Source organism: Tamandua tetradactyla, chromosome 15, assembly GCF_023851605.1.
Source record: "Tamandua tetradactyla isolate mTamTet1 chromosome 15, mTamTet1.pri, whole genome shotgun sequence".
NCBI lineage: Eukaryota > Metazoa > Chordata > Mammalia > Pilosa > Myrmecophagidae > Tamandua > Tamandua tetradactyla.
Genome location: NC_135341.1, coordinates 41,958,152 through 41,980,319, shown reverse-complemented (window position 1 = coordinate 41,980,319; position 22,168 = coordinate 41,958,152). Strand labels below are relative to the sequence as shown.

General features: G+C 42.6%; 1 protein-coding gene across 2 annotated transcripts in view; it reads right to left on the bottom strand.

Moving 5' to 3' along the window:
- Window positions 1–11,298: 11,298 nt before the first annotated feature.
- ZDHHC3 (zDHHC palmitoyltransferase 3) overlaps window positions 11,299–22,168 on the bottom strand; it is a 68,886-nt gene continuing 58,016 nt past the window's right edge. For both annotated transcript variants that reach the window (XM_077129579.1, XM_077129580.1), the window contains one exon: window positions 11,299–19,213. In XM_077129579.1, the coding sequence (XP_076985694.1) occupies window positions 18,950–19,213 (264 nt within the window). In that variant the 3' untranslated portion in view covers window positions 11,299–18,949. The remainder of the gene's footprint in view (window positions 19,214–22,168) is intronic.

The window sequence follows — 22,168 nt, the reverse complement described above, 5'->3', positions numbered from 1 at the left end:
ACAGCCAGGGCTTCTGTCTTCCTGCTTGGGCCCCCAATTCCTCTGATGCAGTAAGACCTGTTATCCCCATCCCGGCTGCCCTTCAGAGGGTATGCTAGTTGTTTTTGCCTTCATCTTTTCTCAGGTAGGGCTTTCAAAACTGGGGACAGGCAAACAAGACTTATGTCTCTTTTAAGAAATGCCCTAATTTAGATCTTTGTGCTGTTTGGTCATCTGATTCATCTTACTAAGACCTTCCACGCCCCCCGGTTTCCACCAGGCCACATATCAGTTTCTCAGCCTGTCCTTCAGGACCCTGCAGTGTCGGCCTCCAGTCCCCTTTCTGAGTTTATCTCCTAACCATGTTCCTGGAAAGGCTGGCTGGACCTCCTTCTCCACACCTCTGCTTAAGCTTCTCCCATCTGAAAACTTCTCTCCTGCAATCTCACTAGCCAGATGTTCCTTTTGATTTTAAGTGAATGATAACAAAAACATAACATACCAAAAATTATGGGATGAAGTAAAAGTATGCTTACAGGGAAATTTATATCTCTAAATGCATACATTAAACACAAAGATAGATCTCAAGTCAATAATCTGACCTTCCACCTTAAGAAACTCATAAAAAAAGAAGAGCAAATTAAACCTAAAGTAAGCAGAGAAAGGAAATAATAAAGATAAGAGCATAGATAGATAAAATAGAGAAAACTAATGAAACCAAAAATTGTTTCTTTGGAAACCAACAAAATTGACCAACCTTTAACAAGAAAGACCAAGAAAAAAAGAGAAGACACAAATTTTAAAATCAGGAATGAAAGAGGGAACATTACTACTGACCTTACAGCAGACTAACAGAAATAAACAGGACAATAGGGGAATACTATAAACAACTGCATGCAAACAATTAGATAAAGTAGATAAAATGGATCAATTCCTAGAAACACACAAACTACTGAAAATGACTCAAAAAAAAAAATAGCAAGTTCACACAGACCTATAACAAGTAAAGGACTGAATTAGTAATCAAATCCCAATCTTTTACTTCCCTTAATTTCTCAAAAGAAGAGAATAGTAACACCTAACTTGGAAACCTTCTTTGTGGGCATGAAATAAGCCTCAGCGCCTCAGGAAGGTATACAGAGCCCCAAGAACCTTGCCAGGCTCATAGTTGGCAGCCAAATGGCACTGGACTAGGTTCTACTCTAATTCTAAGTGTGGGTAAACCTGACTGAGGCTGAAAGTCTGGAGGGCAGGCCCAGTGTACACACTAAGTGAAAATGGATCCCCCTCTCCTTCCCACATACCATGCTTCCTCTGACGCTCTGACTTGGGGTTGGGTAATCCCCCGAGTCAATCCAGACTTTCAGAATTAAAAAAAAACATTTTACACTTAACACCTTAATTTATAACAACCAATTTAATTTCGATAATATACGAAAACTTTGCTCCTATATGGCTCCATTCCTCTCTGCTTTGTGCTATTATTGTCATACAAATAACATCTTTTACACTACATGTGCATCAAGAGTTTTTAAAAAAATTTTTATTAATTAAAAAAAATTACAAGAAAGAAACACAAACATTCCCAACACGTACACTCAGCAATTCACAATATCATCACATAGTTGCATATTCATCATCATGATCATTTCCCAGAACATTTGCATCAACTCAAAAAAGAAATAAAGAGACAACAGAAAAATAAAAGAAAAACAGAAAAAAAAATTTTACATACCATACCCCTTACCCCTCCCTTTCATTGATCACTAGAATTTCAAACTAAATTTATTTTAACATTTGTTCCCCCATTATTTATTTTTATTCCATATGTTGTACTCATCTGTTGACAAGTTAGATAAAAGGAGCATCAGACACAAGGCTTTCACAATCACACAGTCACACTGTGAAAGCTATATCATTATACAATCATCATCAAGAAACATGGCTACTGGAACACAGCTCTGCATTTTCAGGCAGTTCCCTCCAACCTCTCCATTACATCTTGGTTAACAAGGTGATACCTACTTAATGCATAAGAATAACCTGCAGGATAACCTCTCGACTCTGTTTGGAATCTCTCAGCCATTGACACTTTGTCTCATTTCCCTCTTCCACTTTTGGTCCAGAAGGTTTTCTCAATCCTTTGATGCTAAGTCTCAGCTCACTCTAGGGTTTTTCTCAATCCCTTGATGCTGAGTCTCTGTTCATTCCAAGATTTCTACCCCATGTTGCCAGGAAGGTACACACCCCTGGGAGTCATGTCCCATGGAGAGAGGGGTAGGGTGGTGAGACTGCTCGTTGTGTTGGCTGGAGAGAGGGGCCACATCTGAGCAATAAAAGAGGCTCTCTTGGGGGTGACTCTTAGGCCTAGATTTTAAGTAGACTTGACCTATCCTTTGTGGGGTTAAGTTTCATATGAACAAACCCCAAGACTGGGGGTTCTGCCTATAGCTTTGGTTGTCCACACTGCTTGTGAGAATATCAAGAATTCAACTTGGGGAAGTTGAATTTCTCCCTGTTCTCACCATTCCCCGAAGGGGGCTTTGCAGATACTTTACCACTCACTGATCGAATCACTCTGGGATTCATCGGGGCATCACTCTGAACAAACCAGCAAAATCTCATGTCCTACCTGAGATTCCAAGTACTTATGGCATTCAATCAAACTATCTACATAAGTTATGGGAAATGCACTAGTCAAAATATAAATTTTGTAACTAATAAACATTTTTTGCTTTAGTCTCACACAGAAGGTGACATTTTAAAATATTAATTACCATCTATTTTCACTACCCTGCAATAATGACATTCCTTTGTTATTCCTCATGCAAAAACATTTTAAAAATTGTACCTTGTACTTTTCACTATTATTATACACTCTAGGCATTCCTAGATTATACCATCTCAATCTTTAACATCTATCTTTCTTTCTGATTTCATTTATGTCCCCAGCCCTCCTCCCTCTATCATTCTCACATGCAGCTTCATTCAGTGTTTTAACATAATTATATTACAATTAGGTAGTATTGTGCTGTCCATTTCTGAGTTTTTGTATCCAGTCCTGTTGCACAATCTGTATCCCTTCAGCTCCAATTACCCAACATCTTACCCTATATCTATCTCCTGATGGTCTCTGTTATGAACAAAATATTCCAAGTTTATTCACCAATGTCAGTTCACATCAATGAGACCATACAGTATTTGTCCTTTAGTTTTTGGCTAGTCTCACTCAGCATAATGTTCTCAAGGTCCATCCATGTTGTTACATAATTCATAAGTTTATTCTGTCTTAAAGCTGCAAAATATTCCATCGTATGCACATGCCACAGTTTGTTTAGCCAGTCGTCTGTTGATGGACATTTTAGCTGTTTCCATCTCCTTGCAATTATAAATAATGCTGCTATAAACATTGGTGCGCAAATGTCCGTTTGTGTCTTTGCCCTTAAGTCCTCTGAGTAGATACCTAGCAATGGTATTGCTGAGTCATATGGCAATTCTATATTCAGCTTTTTGAGGAACCGCCAAACTGCCTTCCACAGTGGTTGCACCATTTGACATTCCCACCAACAGTGAATGAGTGTGCCTCTTTCTCCACATCCTCTCCAGCACTTGTCATTTTCTGTTTTGCTGATAATGGCCATTCTGGTGGGTGTGAGATGATATCTCATTGTGGTTTTGATTTGCATTTCTCTAATGGTCAGGGAATGTTGAACATCTCTTCATGTGCCTTTTGGCCATTTGTATTTCCTCTTCTGATAGGTATCTGTTCAAGTATTTTTCCCATTTTGTAATTGGGTTGGCTGTCTTTTTGTTGTTGAGTTGAACAATCTCTTTATAAATACTGGATACTAGACCTTTATCTGATATGTCGTTTCCAAATATTGTCTCCCATTGTGTAGGCTGTCTTTCTACTTTCTTGATGAAGTTCTTTGATGCACAAAAGTGTTTAATTTTGAGGAGCTCCCATTTATTTATTTCCTTCTTCAGTGCTCTTGCTTTAGGTGTAAGGTCCATAAAACCGCCTCCAATTATAAGCTTCATAAGATATCTCCCTACATTTTCCTCTAACTGTTTTATGGTCTTAGACCTAATGCTTAGATCTTTGATCCATTTTGATTTAACTTTTGTATAGGGTGTGAGATACGGGTCCTCTTTCATTCTTTTGCATATGGATATCCAGTTCTCTAGGCATCATTTATTGAAGAGACTGTTCTGTCCCAGGTGAGTTGGCTTGACTGCCTTATCAAAGATCAAATGTCCATAGATGAGAGGGTCTATATCTGAACACTCTATTCAATTCCATTGGTCAATATATCTATCTTTATGCCAATACCATGCTGTTTTGACCACTGTGGCTTCATAATATGCCTTAAAGTCAGGCAGCATGATACCTCTGGCTTCGTTTTTTTTCCTCAAGATACTTTTAGCAATTCGGGGCACCCTGCCCTTCCAGATAAATTTGCTTATTGGTTTTTGTGTTTCTGAAAAGTAAGTTGTTGGGATTTTGATTGGTATTGCGTTGAATCTGTAAATCAATTTAGGTAGAATTGACATCTTAACTATATTTAGTATTCCGATTCATGAACACAGTATGCCCGTCCATCTATTTAGGTCGTCTGTGATTTCTTTTAACAGTTTCTTGTAGTTTTCCTTGTATAGATCTTTTGTCTCTTTAGTTAAATTTATTCCTAAGTATTTTATTCTTTTGGTTTCAATTGTAAATGGAGTTCGTTTCTTGATTCCCCCCTCAGATTGTTCATTACTAGTGTATAGAAACCCTACAGATTTTTGAATGTTGATCTTGTAACCTGCCGCTTTGCTGTACTCGTTTACTAACTCTAGTAGTTTTGCTGTGGATTTTTCAGGGTTTTCGACGTATAGTATCATATCGTCTGCAAACAGTGATAGTTTTACTTCTTCCTTTCCAATTTTGATGCCTTGTATTTCTTTTTCTTGTCTAATTGCTCTGGCTAGAACCTCCAACACGATGTTGAATAACAGTGGTGATAATGGACATCCTTGTCTTGTTCCTGATCTTAGGGGGAAAGTTTTCAATTTTTCCCCATTGAGGATGATATTAGCTGTGGGTTTTTCATATATTCCCTCTATCATTTTAAGGAAGTTCCCTTGTATTCCTATCCTTTGAAGTGTTTTCAACAGGAAAGGATGTTGAATCTTGTCAAATGCCTTCTCTGCCTCAATTGAGATGATCATGTGATTTTTCTGCTTTGATTTGTTGATGTGCTGTATTACATTAATTGATTTTCTTATGTTGAACCATCCTTGCATACCTGGGATGAATCCTACTTGGTCATGATGTATAATTCTTTTAATGTGTTGCTGGATTCGATTTGCTAGAATTTTATTGAGGATTTTTGCATCTATATTCATTAGAGAGATTGGTCTGTAGTTTTCTTTTTTTGTAATATCCTTGCCTGGTTTTGGTATGAGGGCTTCATAGAATGAATTAGGTAGCTTTCCCTCCACTTCAGTTTTTTTGAAGAGTTTGAGCAGAGTTGGTACTAATTCTTTCTGGAATGTTTGGTAGAATTCACATGTGAAGCCGTCTGGTCCTGGACTTTTCTTTTTAGGAAGCTTTTGAATGACTGATTCAATTTCTTTACTTGTGATTGGTTTGTTGAGGTTGTCTATTTCTTCTTGAGTTAAAGTTGGTTGCTCATGCCTTTCTAGGAACTTGTCCATTTCATCTACATTGTTGTATTTATTAGCATAAAGTTGTTCATAGTATCCTGTTATTACCTCCTTTATTTCTGTGAGGTCAGTGGTTATGTCTCCTCTTCCATTTCTGATCTTATTTATTTGTGTCCTCTCTCCTCTTCTTTTTGTCAATCTTGCTAAGGGCCCATCAATCTTATTGATTTTCTCATAGAACCAACTTCTGGTCTTATTGATTTTCTCTATTGTTTTCATGTTTTCAATTTCATTTATTTCTGCTCTAATCTTTGTTATTTCTTTCCTTTTGCTTGCTTTGGGGTTAGTTTGCTGTTCTTTCTCCAGTTCTTCCAAGTGGACAGTTAATTCCCGAATTTTTGCACTTTCTTCTTTTCTGATATAGGCATTTAGGGCAATAAATTTCCCTCTTAGCACTGCCTTTGCTGCATCCCATAGGTTTTGATATGTTGTGTTTTCGTTTTCATTGGGCTCGAGATATTTACTAATTTCTCTTGTAATTTCTTCCTTGACCCACTGGTTGTTTAAGAGTGTGTTGCTGAGCCTCCATGTGTTTGTGAATTTTCTGGCACTCTGCCTATTATTGATTTCCAACTTCATTCCTTTATGATCCGAGAAAGTGTTGTGTATGATTTCAATCTTTTTAAATTTGTTGAGACTTGCTTTGTGACCCAGCATATGGTCTATCTTTGAGAATGATCCATGAGCACTTGAGAAAAAGGTGTATCCCGCTGTTGTGGGGTGTAATGTCCTATAAATGTCTGTTAAGTCTAGCTCATTTATTGTAATATTCAAATTCTCTGTTTCTTTATTGATCCTCTGTCTAGATGTTCTGTCCATTGATGAGAGTGGTGAATTGAAGTCCCCAACTATTATGGTAGATGTGTCTATTTCCCTTTTCAGCATTTGCAGTGTATTCCTCATGTATTTTGGGGCATTCTGATTCGGTGCATAAATATTTATGATTGTTATGTCTTCTTGTTTAATTGTTCCTTTTATTAGTAGATAGTGTCCTTCTTTGTCTCTTTTAACTGTTTCACATTTGAAGTCTAATTTGTTGGATATTAGTATAGCTACTCCTGCTCTTTTCTGGTTGTTATTTGCATGAAATATCCTTTCTCAACCTTTCACTTTCAACCTATGTTTATCTTTGGGTCTAAGATGTGTTTCCTGTAGCCAGCATATAGAAGGATCCTGTTTTTTAATCCATTCTGCCAGTCTATGTCTTTTGATTGGGGAATTCAGTCCATTAACATTTAGTGTTATTTCTGTTTGGGTAATACTTTCCTCTACCATTTTGCCTTTTGTATTATATATATCATCTCTAATTTTCCTTCTTTCTACACTCTCTCCACATCTCTCTCTTCTGATTTTTCGTTTCTGACTCTAGTGCTCCCTTTAGTATTTCTTGCAGAGCTGGTCTCTTGGTCACAAATTCTCTCAGTGACTTTTTGTCTGAAAATGTTTTAATTTCTCCCTCATTTTTGAAGGACAATTTTGTTGGATACAGAAGTCTTGGTTCGCAGTTTTTCTCTTTTAGTAATTTAAATATATCATCCCACTGTCTTCTTGCCTCCATGGTTTCTGCTGAGAAATCTACACATAGTCTTATTGGGTTTCCCTTGTATGTGATGGATTGTTTTTCTCTTGCTGCTTTCAAGATCCTTTCTTTCTCTTTGACCTCTGACATTCTAACTAGTAAATGTCTTGGAGAACACTTATTTGGATCTATTCTCTTTGGGGTGCGCTGCACTTCTTGGATCTGTAATTTTAAGTCTTTCAGAAGAGTTGGGAAATTTTCAGTGATAATTTCCTCCATTAGTTTTTCTCCTCCTTTTCCCTTCTCTTCTCTTTCTGGGACACCCACATCATGTATATTCATGCGCTTCATATTGTCTTTCAATTCCCTGAGTCCTTGCTCATATTTTTCCATTTTTTTCCTATATTTTCTTTTTCTTACCAGATTTCAGATGTTGTCTCCCAATTCACTAATCCTATGTTCTGTCTCTCGAAATCTACCATTGTAGGTTTCCATTGTTTTCTTCATCTCTTCTACCTTGCCTTTCATTCCCATAAATTCTGTGATTTGTTTCTTCAGACTTTCAATTTCTTATTTTTGTTCATTCCTTGCCTTTTTTATATCCTCCCTCAATTCATTGATTTGGCTTTTGATGAGGTTTTCCATGTCTGTTCGTATATTCTGAATTAAATATTTCAGTTCCTGCATGTCATTTGAATTGTTGGTTTGTTCCTCTGACTGGGCCATATCTTCAGTTTTCCTAGTGTGATTTGTTATTTTTTGCTGGCGTCTAGGCATTTAATTACCTTAATTAGTTTATTCTGGAGATTGCTTGCACTTCTTTTACCTAGGGTTTTCTTGCTGGATGAATTTGTTTTCTATCTGTTCTTTGACATTAGTTCAGCTTTATCTGGACCTCTAGCTTAAGTTTTATTTAACAGAGGAGAATTTTTCAGTTCTTGTTTTCTTGTTTCTTGCCCTGCTTGTATGGTGGCTTTGCCTCCCCACCCTTAGGAGGGTCTACGTAGGTATTATAGGCCCCAGCCAGATTTTCCTGGACCAAACTGGCCTCCTACCAGGAGGAAAGAGTCACCTGCATCGGTTTTCCCTGAGGGTGTGACTCAGCAGGTTGAAGGACTTTCCTGTGAAGTCTCTGGACTCTGTTTTTCTTATCCTGCCCAGTATGTGGTGCTTGTCTGCCTGCAGGTCCCACCACTGTAAGATGATGTGGCACCTTTAACTTTGGTGGACTCTCCTTGCTGGGGGCATGGTGGAAACAGAGGAGAGGTTGTAGGCTGGTTTTAATGGCTTCAAATTACCAAGCCCTGGTGTCTAAATTCCTTGAGGGAGGGATTCCACCTGAGTTGGGCTTCACCCCTTCCCTGGGGAAGGCACAGGCTCCAGACAAGCCCCCAAAAGAGCTCACTTCTGCCTATGCCTGGGGCAGTTTCAGCCTGAGAATTCCTGCCGCTATATCCAAAGGCAGTCAAGCCTGTGTAGAAACACAGCCACAAAAACCTCTGTTTCCTTCTTTTTTTTTCCCCCTTTTTTCCATCAGCCCTGCCCCCTGCGCCGGGGCAAAAATGATCAACCTCCGCTTTGACCAGGTTCACCTAAGCTGGGGGTCTCTTTTTAGTAGTCAGAATTTGTTAATTAATTCCACAATTGGCGTCTGATTGTGCTCAGTCCCTGCTGCTGGTAAAGTTCCTTTCCTTTCCTCTCTGGGAAGGAGCCTGTGGGGGAGGGGCACTGGCCGCCACAGCTTTGGGAACTCATGATTCTGTGGGTGCTCACAGCCGTTCCAGCTGGTCCAGACTTTGGTACGCTGTGTGTCTGGGCACCGATGTGGCCCCAGGAGCTGTTCTGTACTGTTTCTGGTTATTTACTAGTTGTTCTGGAGGATGAACTAAAATGCGCACATTGTTAAGCCGCCATCTTGACCCGGAACTCCATCAACAGTTTTATAATTATCACTTAATGCAGCGTCTTTAAAATGATATAGGAGAAAAAGACTTTGAAACAAGAAATATGCTCCTATTGTCCACACCCTGTGCAGTGGGAGGTGCAACTGTGGGCCAGGTTGCTCTGTGCCTTACCAGCTTCAGCTTTCTCCCGTGAAAAAGTGGTCCCCTTACTGAGGACTCAAGAGAACTCACCAGGCTGCTACTTAGAGCTTCAGATAATTTGCCAAAAGGCATTGTCACAAAATCCTTCACATCTGAAGCCCTGGCCTCTGTGAGCGCTTGTCCTATTGTTATGGGAGGTGGGGGTGCTTGGCCTTTATCCTGGGCAGGCTAAGAATTTGTCCCCCCTTAAGACTATTCTTTGATATTTCTGTGGAGGCATGACTGAGGGCCAAGAGGGAAGGGTGGGGAAGCTTGAAACCAGTAGTTAATTGGACCCACCCTCCTCTGAAGGCAGTTAAGGCTACCACTGTCACACAAATGTCAACAGTTTCTCTTGGGGGCCTCACTCCTCAACCAAGTGTCTTAGCAAAGTATTTCTTCTAGCTCCTGTGAGTAGTTGGGGAGAATATGCGTCCCTCCAGCCAGTAGTTTTTCCAAAGATGTCTGCGGTATCTTAAAAACAGATGTTCTAATGGCCTGCCCCTTAATTGGCTCTGGCTGTATTTCAGGGATTATGAGATTTTAGAGAATCGGTCCCTGCTGCCAATGGGATGAAGAAATCATGAGGTGCAGGTGGGGATTGGGAGTTGTGTTGGAATAGTTATAGTTGATACTTGAACAAAAATTATAAACTGAGATCACGCCTGAAACATGCAGAACAAAATGGCAGTCTCAGGAATGGCTTGAGGGGTGGTGGTGGAGGGTGGGGCCACCAGCCTGTGAGGGCTATCAGGGCCTGGTGTGGGGAAAAGTGGCTACAACAGCATCCAGTGCTTGAGTCTGAACAGGTTGGGGATGGGGGCTCTGAGGGAGGAGGAACAGCCTGGCTTCAGCCCTGTTTCTTTCCTGGACTGCTCAGTGAGGCAACTTAGCTGGAAAGTGGGACCAATGTCCAAGGGTAGGGAAGGGAGCCCTGCTGTGGGAGGAGCCTGTGCTTAGCACACGTGGAGCATACACATCTGTTTAACCCTGAACTCAGGAAGAGCATCTGTGGGGACCTGTCTTTGTAAACAAGGAAGTCTCTTTGTTTCAAGGACCAGGCTGGGGAGGCTTGCTTGTCTCGGTCCTTCCTTCTAGAGGGGTTCTCTAGAAGGAAGAACTTCAGGCTGTATCTGGGATTGGACAATGCTGGATGGGCCCTTGTTTTATCAAGAGGGATCCTCACTATGGCTGCAAAGCGGGACCAGGACATGGATCAGGTTAGGATCTCTGGCTGGCATGGGATTGTATTTCTTGAGTTCCTTAAAAAGTCATTGACAAAGCTCAGGATGTGAGGCTGCTGTTGGTGCTGCTGTCCCTAGGTAGGGTACAACTCTATGAGATTTTATATATATATATATATAATTCCCAGAGCAATATACACATCAACATGGCTCTACTTCTCTACTGCAGCTTATTATGAAAACATGCATGTGACTTATGTGTTTTCTTTCTCTCTCATCCCTACCCTACCAGAGGTGACTAATACAAAGTTGGTTAGCTGCTTATCTGCACTTGTGTATTCAAAAATTCTCTGCACATCCCTTTAATGAATGCCAAGTTTCTTTTTGGAAAAAAGTCTGTCTCCCCACCACAGACTTTTGACCTAAGGCGAGTCTGCCCAAGGGTATTTACAAATAGGTAAAAATGAACTCTCTGGGTACATCTTTTCACAGGTGTGTAAGATTCCAGAATGAGATTCCCAGAATGGGACTGTAGGATCAAAATGTTGTTACATTTTGATAGTGCCAGTGTGCTTTCTCAAAAGATTGCACTGAGTTATGTTCAACCAACAGATCTTTTAAAACTTTTACTAACCAATGGCTAATTACATTGTTGCTTTACTTTGCATCTGCTTATTTGTGAGTCCGAATATTTTTATGCTAGTTGACTATCTTCTGTGAAATGCCTGTTCATATTCTTTGCCCATTTTCCTACAGAGTTATCTTTTCATATTTTGTGTGTACTCTTTACACAGAAAGAAGTATTCTGTAGCAAATAATCTGTCATAGTCTTTATTTTCTTAAACTCTAAGATGTCTTTCACCATTAGAATTTTAAAATTTCAATGTAGCTAAATTTGTCAGTCTTTTCCTTTATGCACAGTGGATTTCATGCTACCCCAAAATTACAGAAATATTCTCTATGCTTTTCTTAGATGTTCTGGCTTAATTTTCACAATTAGTTATTTATCTGGAATTTAACTTTTTTGGGCATGGAGTGATGTAGAGTTCCAAATTTACTGAATAAGATATTATTTTCCTAATCTTTTGAAATACTTTTATTACATTGTTAGTTTCCATGTATCTCCGATTTTCTGGACTCTATAATTTGCTTATTTGGTTTTTCTCCTAATGTAATACCATGCTATTTAAATTATTATAGTTGGACAGTACATACTGATATGTAGTAGGTACATGCCACCTCATTCTACCTGTCTGTAGAACTTAAATTGTCTTTATCTCATTAAAAATTATTGGAATTTTGGTGATGCATTGAATGTACTGATTTATTTTGGGGAGGATTGCGCCAAATGACAATGAGAAGACAATATTGAGTCTTCTCATTTAGAATGTGGGATATTGTTCCATTTATCCAGGTCTTCTTTATGATCTTTAGAAGCGCTTGACTATTTTCATCACATATAACTCACATGTTCTTAATTGGATTAATTCCAAGGTACGTTGTAGTTTTTGTAGCTCTTGTGAATGGAACATTTTTCATTGTATTTTTAAATTGTTGTATGCTGGATCATACGGGAATCACTGATTTTGGCATCTTGGCATACTTGGCAAAGGACTGATTGAACTCTAATGGTTCCTGGGAGGTTTATGAAGATCTTTTTCTTACAGAATGTCTGACTCTTCCAAGTAAAGAGCAGCAGACTTCTATTTCCCCTTGACCAGGGTTTCTAAAACTTTAATGTCCAAGCAAATGACCTGCAGAACTTGTTTAAATGCAGATTCTGATTCAAAAGTTTCGGCTTGGAGGTAAGATTCTCTGTAACTAACTTCCAGGTGGTGCTGCTGCTACTGCTGGTCCCTGAACCACATTTTGAGTAGTGACCGGCTAGACAACTCATTTCATGTAAATTACATCATAAAACAGATTTTTCTCTTGGACTTCATATGAGACAACTGTTGTTAATACTCATTAAGCAAGATCATCTATAAACCCAGGCAGGGCTCTAGGAGGGTCTATAAAATTCCAGAGTTGGAACTGTACTTAGAAACCAACTGGTGCAACTAATCTATGAAATGGGGATAATAGTGTTACCTGTCCTGTCTCCCTCACAGGGCTACTAGGAGTGTCAAATGGGCCAGATGGGAAGAAGGAAAGAGCAGGAAAATGTTGAGTGCCTAATGTCTGTCTGACTCCAGGAGCATGCCTGTTCCCAGTCCCACATCTTCTTCCAGTGTGAAGATGTTCAGAAAGGAAGTCTATAAACGAGGGTGCATAACCTCAATGGGCCAGCCCAGTTGGTGGTAACAAGAATAAAGTCTGGTGTTGAGGACAGACAGGAAAGGAAGGGACTATGCTGATCACTCCAGGCTGTGTGGGAAATTGGGCCTAACAGTGCAGAACCTTCTGAATTTTCAGGAGTGTGTGTGTGATTTTTTTTATAGTGTAAAGCTCCTGGAACTTAAGTGGTGGCAACTCATTCAAATTGTAAAGATCACCCTGTAGATGGGACACAAATCTGAGGCTGAACTTCATCCTTAGCCTGCCGGTTTGTAAACAATGTCGTCCACAACCAAGTAGCTACTGTGGTCCTTCATACTGGCTGCACATTTCAACCACCAGGGACCTCCAACTCCCAAACAACTGAGTATGAATATCTGGGCATGGGGCCTAGCCATCAACATTCATCAGAATCTCCTAAGGTATTTCAAACAGCACCTAGAGTTGAGGTCCACTGCCATGCCATTGAATGAATGGCCAGGTCTTTTCAAAGAGGCAGAGCTAGGGCTGGGACTCCCGGTTCCTCATGCAGCACACCCTTCCCCTCTCCCCACAGCACTCTTGACTGATTGCATGTCTGTGAATTTTCCAGGATGGTGCAGCCTGATGAGAACATCAAATTCCAAATAAAATGCACCCCGGTGAAAGCTGGACCCAAGAAATTTATCATCAAGTTTAGTTCCAACCAAATGAAAGAGGTTCATACTAAGATCCTTCTCATTACCAACCACCCTCTCCTTGATACTGTAGAAATGGAGGCAGGGGCTCTGATTGGCTCTGCTCTTGGCTGAGCATTTCAGATTTTCTACTTTGCAACTAGCTTTCAGATCATGGATGATTAGATTTGATTTTTCATATGAAGGCAGAATCAAACCAACTGGGTATAAGATCAGGAGTTCAAAGGACAACACAACTAGAGCCACAGGCAGTCAGACTCATTAGGCCAATCATATGGAATTGCCTTTTTTAGAAAGGCCCAGCCTGGGCCATGGAGACCCCTCCCCTAACCATGGCCTCAAGAGTAGGGCCATCAGTCTAGTTTTAGAACCATAAGCATCCAAAGCCATAGAGTCACATTCTGGAAGCCCAGAGCTGCGGAGCAATGTGAGAAGTTGCCACTGCTTCAGGCCAAGGGTTCAGCTAGCCCAGGAGGCAGCTGCCATTTGGTCAACATTGGTTTGAGCCTGCTGGAAATGCATTCACCTCCTCTCTGTTGCCTGCCTGAAATTCAAGGGTTTCCTTTCCTGGAAGCTCTTTCCAGGCCTCCTTGGCTACCTAAAAGGGGGCCAAGTCTGAGGAACAACAGGTGGGCTGGTGGGATGGCTTTTCCTCTGATGTGTGGCACACACACTAGGCCCAAGGCTGGGCCTGCCTGCCAAGCCACAGAAGCAGGACAGAGCTATGCTACGGTTTGTCTTCTACCTTCTACTTCAAATACCTTGAAACTGTATGGTGCCTTGAGCCTAACTCCATAGCCTGTGCTCTTCCCAAGGACTGGGTGAGCCTTTGAGACATCTGCAGAATATAGAAATTTATAACCTTCCACCTTCAAGAATCCCCAGCCCCTCAGTGGTGGTGGGTGACCCAGGTGACTGACCTGTGAGGGATGGCATCGATGAGTTAAAATCATGATCCTTCAGAGGAGTCAGTGCAGGGAAGTCGAGGGATGATACACCCTTCCTGCTAATGGTGCCCAATCTCTCATGCCTGGCCCACATGAGGGATGTTGAGTAGGTGTCCCACCCCAGGCCTGCTCACTCAATGCAGCCCTTGAACCTTCTCCAAGAAAATGCAGGAGCCTTCTCTACCTCAGTCCCAGCCAGAGATCTCACTCTTACCTGAAACATCCCATCTCCTGCAGGCAGCATTCAGTGATCAGAAAACTCCCTCCACCTTCCCCAGTCTTTGCTGAACAACAGGCCAAGCATAGGTTCTTGTCTTGCACAGCACTTCCAGCTCAGGGGCAGTGTCAGGACAGTTAGCCCTGCGCCCCAGGATATTCCATTGCACAGGGGCTTCCCTTTGTGAGGACTATCTTAGATGTGGCCCTTGATTCAGTTTGTGACTTTCTGAGTCTGTTGGTTCTCCTCCCTAACTCCATTTCAGCCCTTTCATGGCCAAGGAAGTAAAAATTTTCCCCAGTCCCACTCTGCCCCAGGATTCATCTTTTCCAGAAATAAAGCTGCCTTTGGGCCTTCCTGAGAGCCTTCACCTCAGGGCACAGAGGGTTCAGGCCAGCTAGAGGGGACCCTGACTTTGGACAGCCAAAGAGAGAAGGGTTTAAAACAAGGTACACCCCCTTCCTGACATTTGGGGTAAAGAAGGCAACTCCAAGGTGGGGTCTCTCATTTGAAGCCTCATCCTTACCACCATCTCATCTCACCAGCACTGGTGGACCCACAGTGCCGGGGGAGGCCTGGAGGACCCACAGGAGACTATTCAGGGATCCCCCAGGCCTGACTACAGGCTCTCCTCCAGGCTCAGCTCTCCCATCCAACCCAGGGAGGAGGAAGCAGAAGTGCTGCTTTCTATTCCTCGGACTTGGAAGTTCCTGAGCAGGAAGTGAGGCTCTAAAACATTTCAAGTAGGCCCAGCGGAGACCCCTCTGCCAGCAGCCTCCTCTCCCCGTGAGTAGGGGGCACATTCCAGTAGGGAATAGCATCATCCTTGTGCCAACCCAAAGCCCTTCTGTTAATTTAAGCCCCTTCTCTCTTATTTGTTCCCCAAAGATCTGCTTAAATGATCAATATGATTTTAATTAAACTCTGACTACTTCAACATGACCATGTGGTCATTTGAGTTACTTTCCTATTTTTGTGTACAAGCTTTTAAATTTCCAGTACTGGGTATCACATTGGTACTTGGGGAGCAGTTGGATTCTTTGAATCTCCCAGACCAAGGGACTATGCCTCCAAGGGGTCAGGCATCTTATTTCTGAGCCTGCTCAGGATGTCTGTAACCCTAACCGACAACACCCTGGGAGGGGCATAGAGGAGGTAGAAGGAGGGTTATTTTACATGTAATTTGCATGACATTTCCAGGCAGAATATGTAGATCAGCCATCCTTCCCCCTTGAGTCTCTAGCTGGGCTGAGTTCTAAAGTAGAAAAAATCAATCCTAGTCACACTTGCCCCAAATGCATTCAGTAGGTGTCCACTAAATGCTTATTGCACAGAAGGTGATTATATCCCTCTGCTGGATGTAGCAGACAGGAGATGAGAGAGAGGCATTTAGTGAGTAACTCCATGGTACAGCATTAAGATCCTTTGTGGCTGCTGGGCAGGGTGCCTGTGTGTGGCACCCACTCTTCCCCACACTGGTCAGTAATGGAAACAAGGTGACACTAAAAGATGGCCCTTGAAGTGATCTGAGAAGATGCTACCCAGGGCTTGGGGCTGGAATCTTCTGCTGAAAACAGGAGACTCCAGTTATTGAGGCCAAACAAAGAACTTTTTATTCAGAAAGGCAAAGGTTTGCAGCCAGCCTTCTCTCTGTAGAACCTCATCTTATTTTGACATCAGTTGCATTTTTTTCAAATGCGTTCTTCTGAGGATAACGTTCTGAGTCTGTTGGTTCTCCTCCCTAACTCCATTTCAGCCCTTTCATGGCCAAGGAAGTAAAAATTTTCCCCAGTCCCACTCTGCCCCAGGATTCATCTTTTCCAGAAATAAAGCTGCCTTTGGGCCTTCCTGAGAGCCTTCACCTCAGGGCACAGAGGGTTCAGGCCAGCTAGAGGGGACCCTGACTTTGGACAGCCAAAGAGAGAAGGGTTTAAAACAAGGTACACCCCCTTCCTGACATTTGGGGTAAAGAAGGCAACTCCAAGGTGGGGTCTCTCATAGAACGTTAGCTATGCTGTCAACAGCCACTGCAGAGAGAAAGCTACTGTGTCACTGGTGTGGGGATGCAAGGCTCAGGGTTAGGCAGGTTATTATCCTCCTGGAATGGGGACCAGTATGGCTGAAGCTCTGGCATGCAGGTGGGTCAGTAATGAGGGAAGGGAGGACTGGGGCTGACTCCTTGCAGGTAAAATGCATCTCATCTCCCACCCCCAACTTCCTTGCCAGAGCAACCAATCTAGGAAGTCAGAATTGACTTGGGTTGGTACCTCTGCTTTTAGTCCAAGCTGGCCCCAAGGAAGAATGATTTCAACCCTAAAGTGCAAGGGCCATATGGTTTTGCACACATCTCTGACTTCAGTACAGAGACTGATATTGTCAGCAGTGACCAATAAACTCTCTTCCTTTATTCTAACTACTGTTTCCTTTGGGGACTCCAAAGAACTGGCACTGAAGACTCTTTGGTATACAACTCACCATACTGGTACCATGGGACTACCTTCTGATGGGTTAAGACAACAAGTAGGAGGTCCCTAGGGTCAGAGAACAGCTCTCTCCCAGAACGCAAGTTAATAGGCTTTAGAGTCAACTTGGGCTTCTTACACTGTCCTTAATAAATTAATTGGCTCCAGAGCTGACTTGGGTTCCCCACATCATCATTAATAAATATTAAAGCTGATACAGATTAAGAAAACAAACCTGCAGTCTGGGTGGGGAGGGCAATATGACTTCTTGGTCCCTCTGTCAATGGTCATCCCTCAAAGGGTTATAACTGGAAAGCTTTGAGTAAGGAATAGGAGATAGGTGGGTTGGTAAACATAGACCACTCTCAGCAATTCTCCCCAGGCCCTGGTGGGTCATCAGTTGTTGCCAGCGGGGCTCTTTGACAGAATCACCATCTTTCAGAGACTGCCCAAGGATACCAACCTGAGAACTGGGCTGCTGCTTGGCTCCCTTCCTTTTCCTATGTTTACCTGCTCTACTTTCTCAATGACCAAGGATTGCATCTCCAAACTCTGATCTTCATCCCCATCTAATTGGGACTCCAGGCCTTTGGGCCAGGACTCATGCTCTTTAGCCCTGGAGTGGAAGGGGCCCTGAAACAGACACCTTACATGGGCAGGTTCTTCCTTAGAGCCTGATTTGGTGCCATCTGATATTGAGGAAAGGGGCCAAAGGGAAGAACAAAGGCTTAGGCTGGGGGAAATCCATTTCTTGTATCAAATTGAGACACAGGCCTTTTGGTTGGATTTTATGTGGAAGATGCTGCTTCAGTGATCACTGGAATAGGGATTAGAAGCCCAAGAACCCCTTCCTGTTCAGACCTTCAAGATGGCAGGCACTTCAGGCTGCAAATGGGGTGATCCAGGGTCCAGCCCATCCTGACAGATATGGATGTGTCTGTCTCTCTACCTCCAGGTTCATCAATCTGCAGGCTCTTTTCTTTATCATCTTTCTAGAGAGTCAAGATGGATGCCAACTTGGAAAAGCTGGCCTAATGCATGTAGGCAGGATTTCTGATCAGCTCTGCCCATGTGGTTGTTAGACTCTTCCCAGGAGGAAAAGTTATATTAAGTCCTCATGGGGGAAGGCACAAAGTCTTCATTAGCTCTAACTAGATCCTGCCAGCACCCATCTCTGAATGTCCTGAAGGCAGGACAGTTCCAAGCTGACTCAGTGCAGATTCAGGTTGTCTACGGAATGGACCACTGGCATAATTTAGGATTATCTACCTGGGCATGTCCTGCATATGTGTGTGTGTGTGTGTGTGTGACCTAGTATCGGGGCCTCTTTCAAACCAAGCCTGACCCCTTGAAGGTAGCTGTGGTAGCCATGTCTTTTTACTAATGTAGGTTGCAGGGGGAAGTCCTTTCTGGGGAGCAGTTGGAATCTCTGGAGCCTTTCCAGTTAGTCTCTCCTGAGATCAATGTCCACAACCAGGTCCTCAAGGTCAGCCCCTCCCTGTCTTTCCGTCACGATGCCATAACCTTAGTTTTCCAAAGCCAGGAGCCAAGGTGCCAACTTTCCCAAGAGAAGGCAGGCATCTTAAGCAATGTCTCTGGGCTGCCCTGTTCAGAACTTCCTTTGAGGGCAGAGGCTATGAATGCTGAGAAGTTTGACTAGCCTTGGAAAATGGTTTCTGAGGATCATGCTTGGGGCAGACTCTTCTTAGATGGACTTATTTTCCTTTGCTATCACCAGTCCATACCCTACCCCTAGACTTGGCCCAGCACAGAGAGGGAGAAGGGGGGATTACCAGAGAGCATGTTATAACCATGAGCTCCCCTTTAACCAAAATCCCAGGATGAAGGTTGATAGTGACTTGAGTGTTTGGTTCCCTCCACAAGGAAGTATCTATTCATTTACCACCTCCACAGAGTCCTTCTCCTCCTCCTCCTTCTCCTCCAGTTGCTCCTCTGTCGTTTCAGTGTTGTCCATATCTGACAGGGATGTCACCTGCTGCACCAATTCCCTCTCACTGGGGCTCTCTGGCTGACATGGTCTGGAGAAGGGGTTGAACCAGTTCAGGGAAAAATTCCCGCCAAAGGTCTCTTTTACTGACTTCCAGCTGCCTGTCCGTTGCCTGGGCTGATTCTTTCGTTTGAGGCGCTCAATGGTCTGGAGGGACAATGGGATAAAGAGGGTCAGCATGGTACTATGCTGTGCACTCTTACACCTACCCCCCCAGTCCTGGCACAGCAGAGCAGTTAGGCCCAGGGGTGGGGTAAAGATGGGGCCTAGGAAAGCACAGCTTGCTGTGGGCCAGGTCAGGCCCGGGAGGCCCTTCAGAGGGCTGGTGGGGGCACATGGGATATGTGTGTGTAGCATGGAGAACAGCAAGCAAGGCCTTCACATGGAACTGGCCCATGTTTCCAACCCACCTCCCAGGCTTTTCCACCTCTCCTTCCACAGGCACAAGGGTATGCCCAGCCTTAACAAGGGAAGCTTCTGGACAAGGTCAGGTCACCAGTGGCATGACTTGGGTCACCTACCCACTGAGACCACTAAAAGAGGTGACCCCTCCCTAAATATTCTGGATCACTCCTCCCATGGGAAGGTGCAGCAAATTTAGCATGAAGGATGATGGGTTAAGAGAGAAGCAGAGGATACAAAAAACATGCGAGGTAAGGAAGCAGATGTGTGTGCAGCTAGTGCCAACATGCAGCATGCAGCTAGGTGGTGCACAGGATCATCGTATGGAGGCGAAGGCTGGAGTCAGGCCTGGCCATGCACTAGATGCACCCTGGGGCTCTCCCAAGTGGCCCACTCACCTGCTTCTGGGTGCCAGCTGCAACTCACCTGCCAGGCCACAGAAAGAGTGATGGGGTAGGGGGAGAAGCCCAAAGGAGTTAAAGGCACAACCAGGCCAGCTCTCCAGGCCCACAACACCCTCCACAAAGGCTTTTGACTCCCCAGTGGGGCCTCCACCTTCTCCATCTCTTCTGGACGTCAAAGGAATTTGCTGTGGGTTTGTCAGGCCAGAATACTGCTCATTTGCATAGCTTAAAACTATATTGGAAAGACTCTGTGTACCTAGGTCTGGGATTCCTCTTCTTTTCCACATAAGATCCTTATATGGCTGGTGTAATCCTTTCTGATATGCAGAAAGGGAAACTGGGTCACACATACAGACTGAGATATGATTGTACCCTGGGCCAATTCTTCTCCAGTACTCTTTTTTCCCATACTATCTCAGAGGTTTAAGTTTCTTGGCTTTGAAAAAATTGTAGGCTAGAGTTACAAAAAATTGTAACTCGTTAATTACAAAAGGAAAAATATCTTTCTAGTGGAGAAACCTTGCACATACCACCTTAACCAAGTGTTGACATTAACATCACCAATAATGAGACGTAGCAACATCATGTGCTCTTGATATAGCATACTTCGGTGGTGTTCTTGCCAATCGAATCATGAGAATCCCATTGAAGGATATTCTACAGACCTCCTCCTAAGATACTTATCAACTGCAAAGGGAAAAACAGTACCTTTACAGCACAGAAACCTTGCAGATACCACCTTAACCAAGTGATCAAAGTTACCACCACCACCGAGGCACATCAACAATACATGCCTCCTGATATGGCTCTTCATTGGTGTTCTTGCCAAAAGGGTAAAACCTCAATCTAACCATGAGAAAATATCAGACAAACCCAAAGTGAAGGACATTCTACAGAACATTTGTTCTTAATCTTCAAGAGAATCAATGCGTGACAAAAATATCTTGGAACTAGATTGAAGTGGTAGTTGCACAACATTGTGAATGTACTAAATGTTGCTAAATTGTACATTTTAAAATGGTGAATTTTAAATTATGTGAATTTCATCTCAGAAAGAAAAGTGGGCAAGGTCATGAAAGTCAAAGACTGAGGAACTGTCACGAATAAGAACAGACTAAAGAGACAGGATACAAATGATGTGATGTGGAATGCTGGAACAGAAAAAGGACATTAGCAGGACAACTAGAGAAATTTGAATAAGGTGTGTAGATTAGTTAATCGTATTGTAGTAATATTGATGTCTGTTTTTTATTTACACTATGGTTATGCAAGATTTGGAGCAACTAGATTGAAGAGTATTTGGGAAACACTTTGCATCATTTTTGCTATATTTTTGTAAGTCCAAAATTATTTCACAACAAAAAGTTAAAATATAATCTGAGACACAAAGATTTATGCAATACAAATTGAACACAGAAATAAAATAATGAAAAGTTGGAAATAACCAACTTGTCCCATAATTGATGACTAAGTAAATTATTCTATAGAGCAGAATATTATGCAGCTATTAAAAATGGCATTTATAAGGATTTTACCTGATAGTGGAAAATCTTGCCTATGTTGTTATAATGGAAGAAGGCAAAGTTGTTCATAATATTATCATAGAACCTGATTATCTTTGGGGATGGGATTTTATGTGATCTGTATTTACTTCTGTTGACTTTCCATACATGCCAAGTTTTCTTGAGCAGTTGCTACTTTTCTTATCAGAAAACAAAGAAGCTGTTTCAGAAACAGAACTTGTTGACACAAATCTTGAGGGATTCTCATGTAGGTCATCTTGAGGATGCCATGCTGTTCCTAAATGGTCTCTTGCCAGCTTGCCCTTCTCAGGAGAAGCATCAAAGCCCCACCAATGTGACTTACTTTAGGGATCCCGCATTCTCTTCCTGGTTGGTCACATACAGACTGTCAGGAGAGGTTCTTTAACCTTGACTGTAGGGGAGCTGGAACACTATGTGGCAAATCAGGCTACACCCCCCTGTGGGGGTGTACACCAAAAAATTCCTGCTGGGCTGTTTCCATACTGACTTGGGCTCATTCAAAGCCATGACTGTGGGTCCTCACAAATGCCCTCTGAACAGGAGGGCGTTAATATTGACACTTGCAGATAGGGACACAGAAGTTCCAAGAAGCCAAAGCCCATCTGGCTGATCATGCATCAGTAAGGGCACAAGAACTTGTGTCTTCTCTCCGATCAATATATTTTGGTTCTACTGCAAATCCCCATCTGCCTGTAAGATCTCAAAGAAAGAGAAAAGCTGTAGAGCGGAACAAAGCAAAAGAACCCATGGGA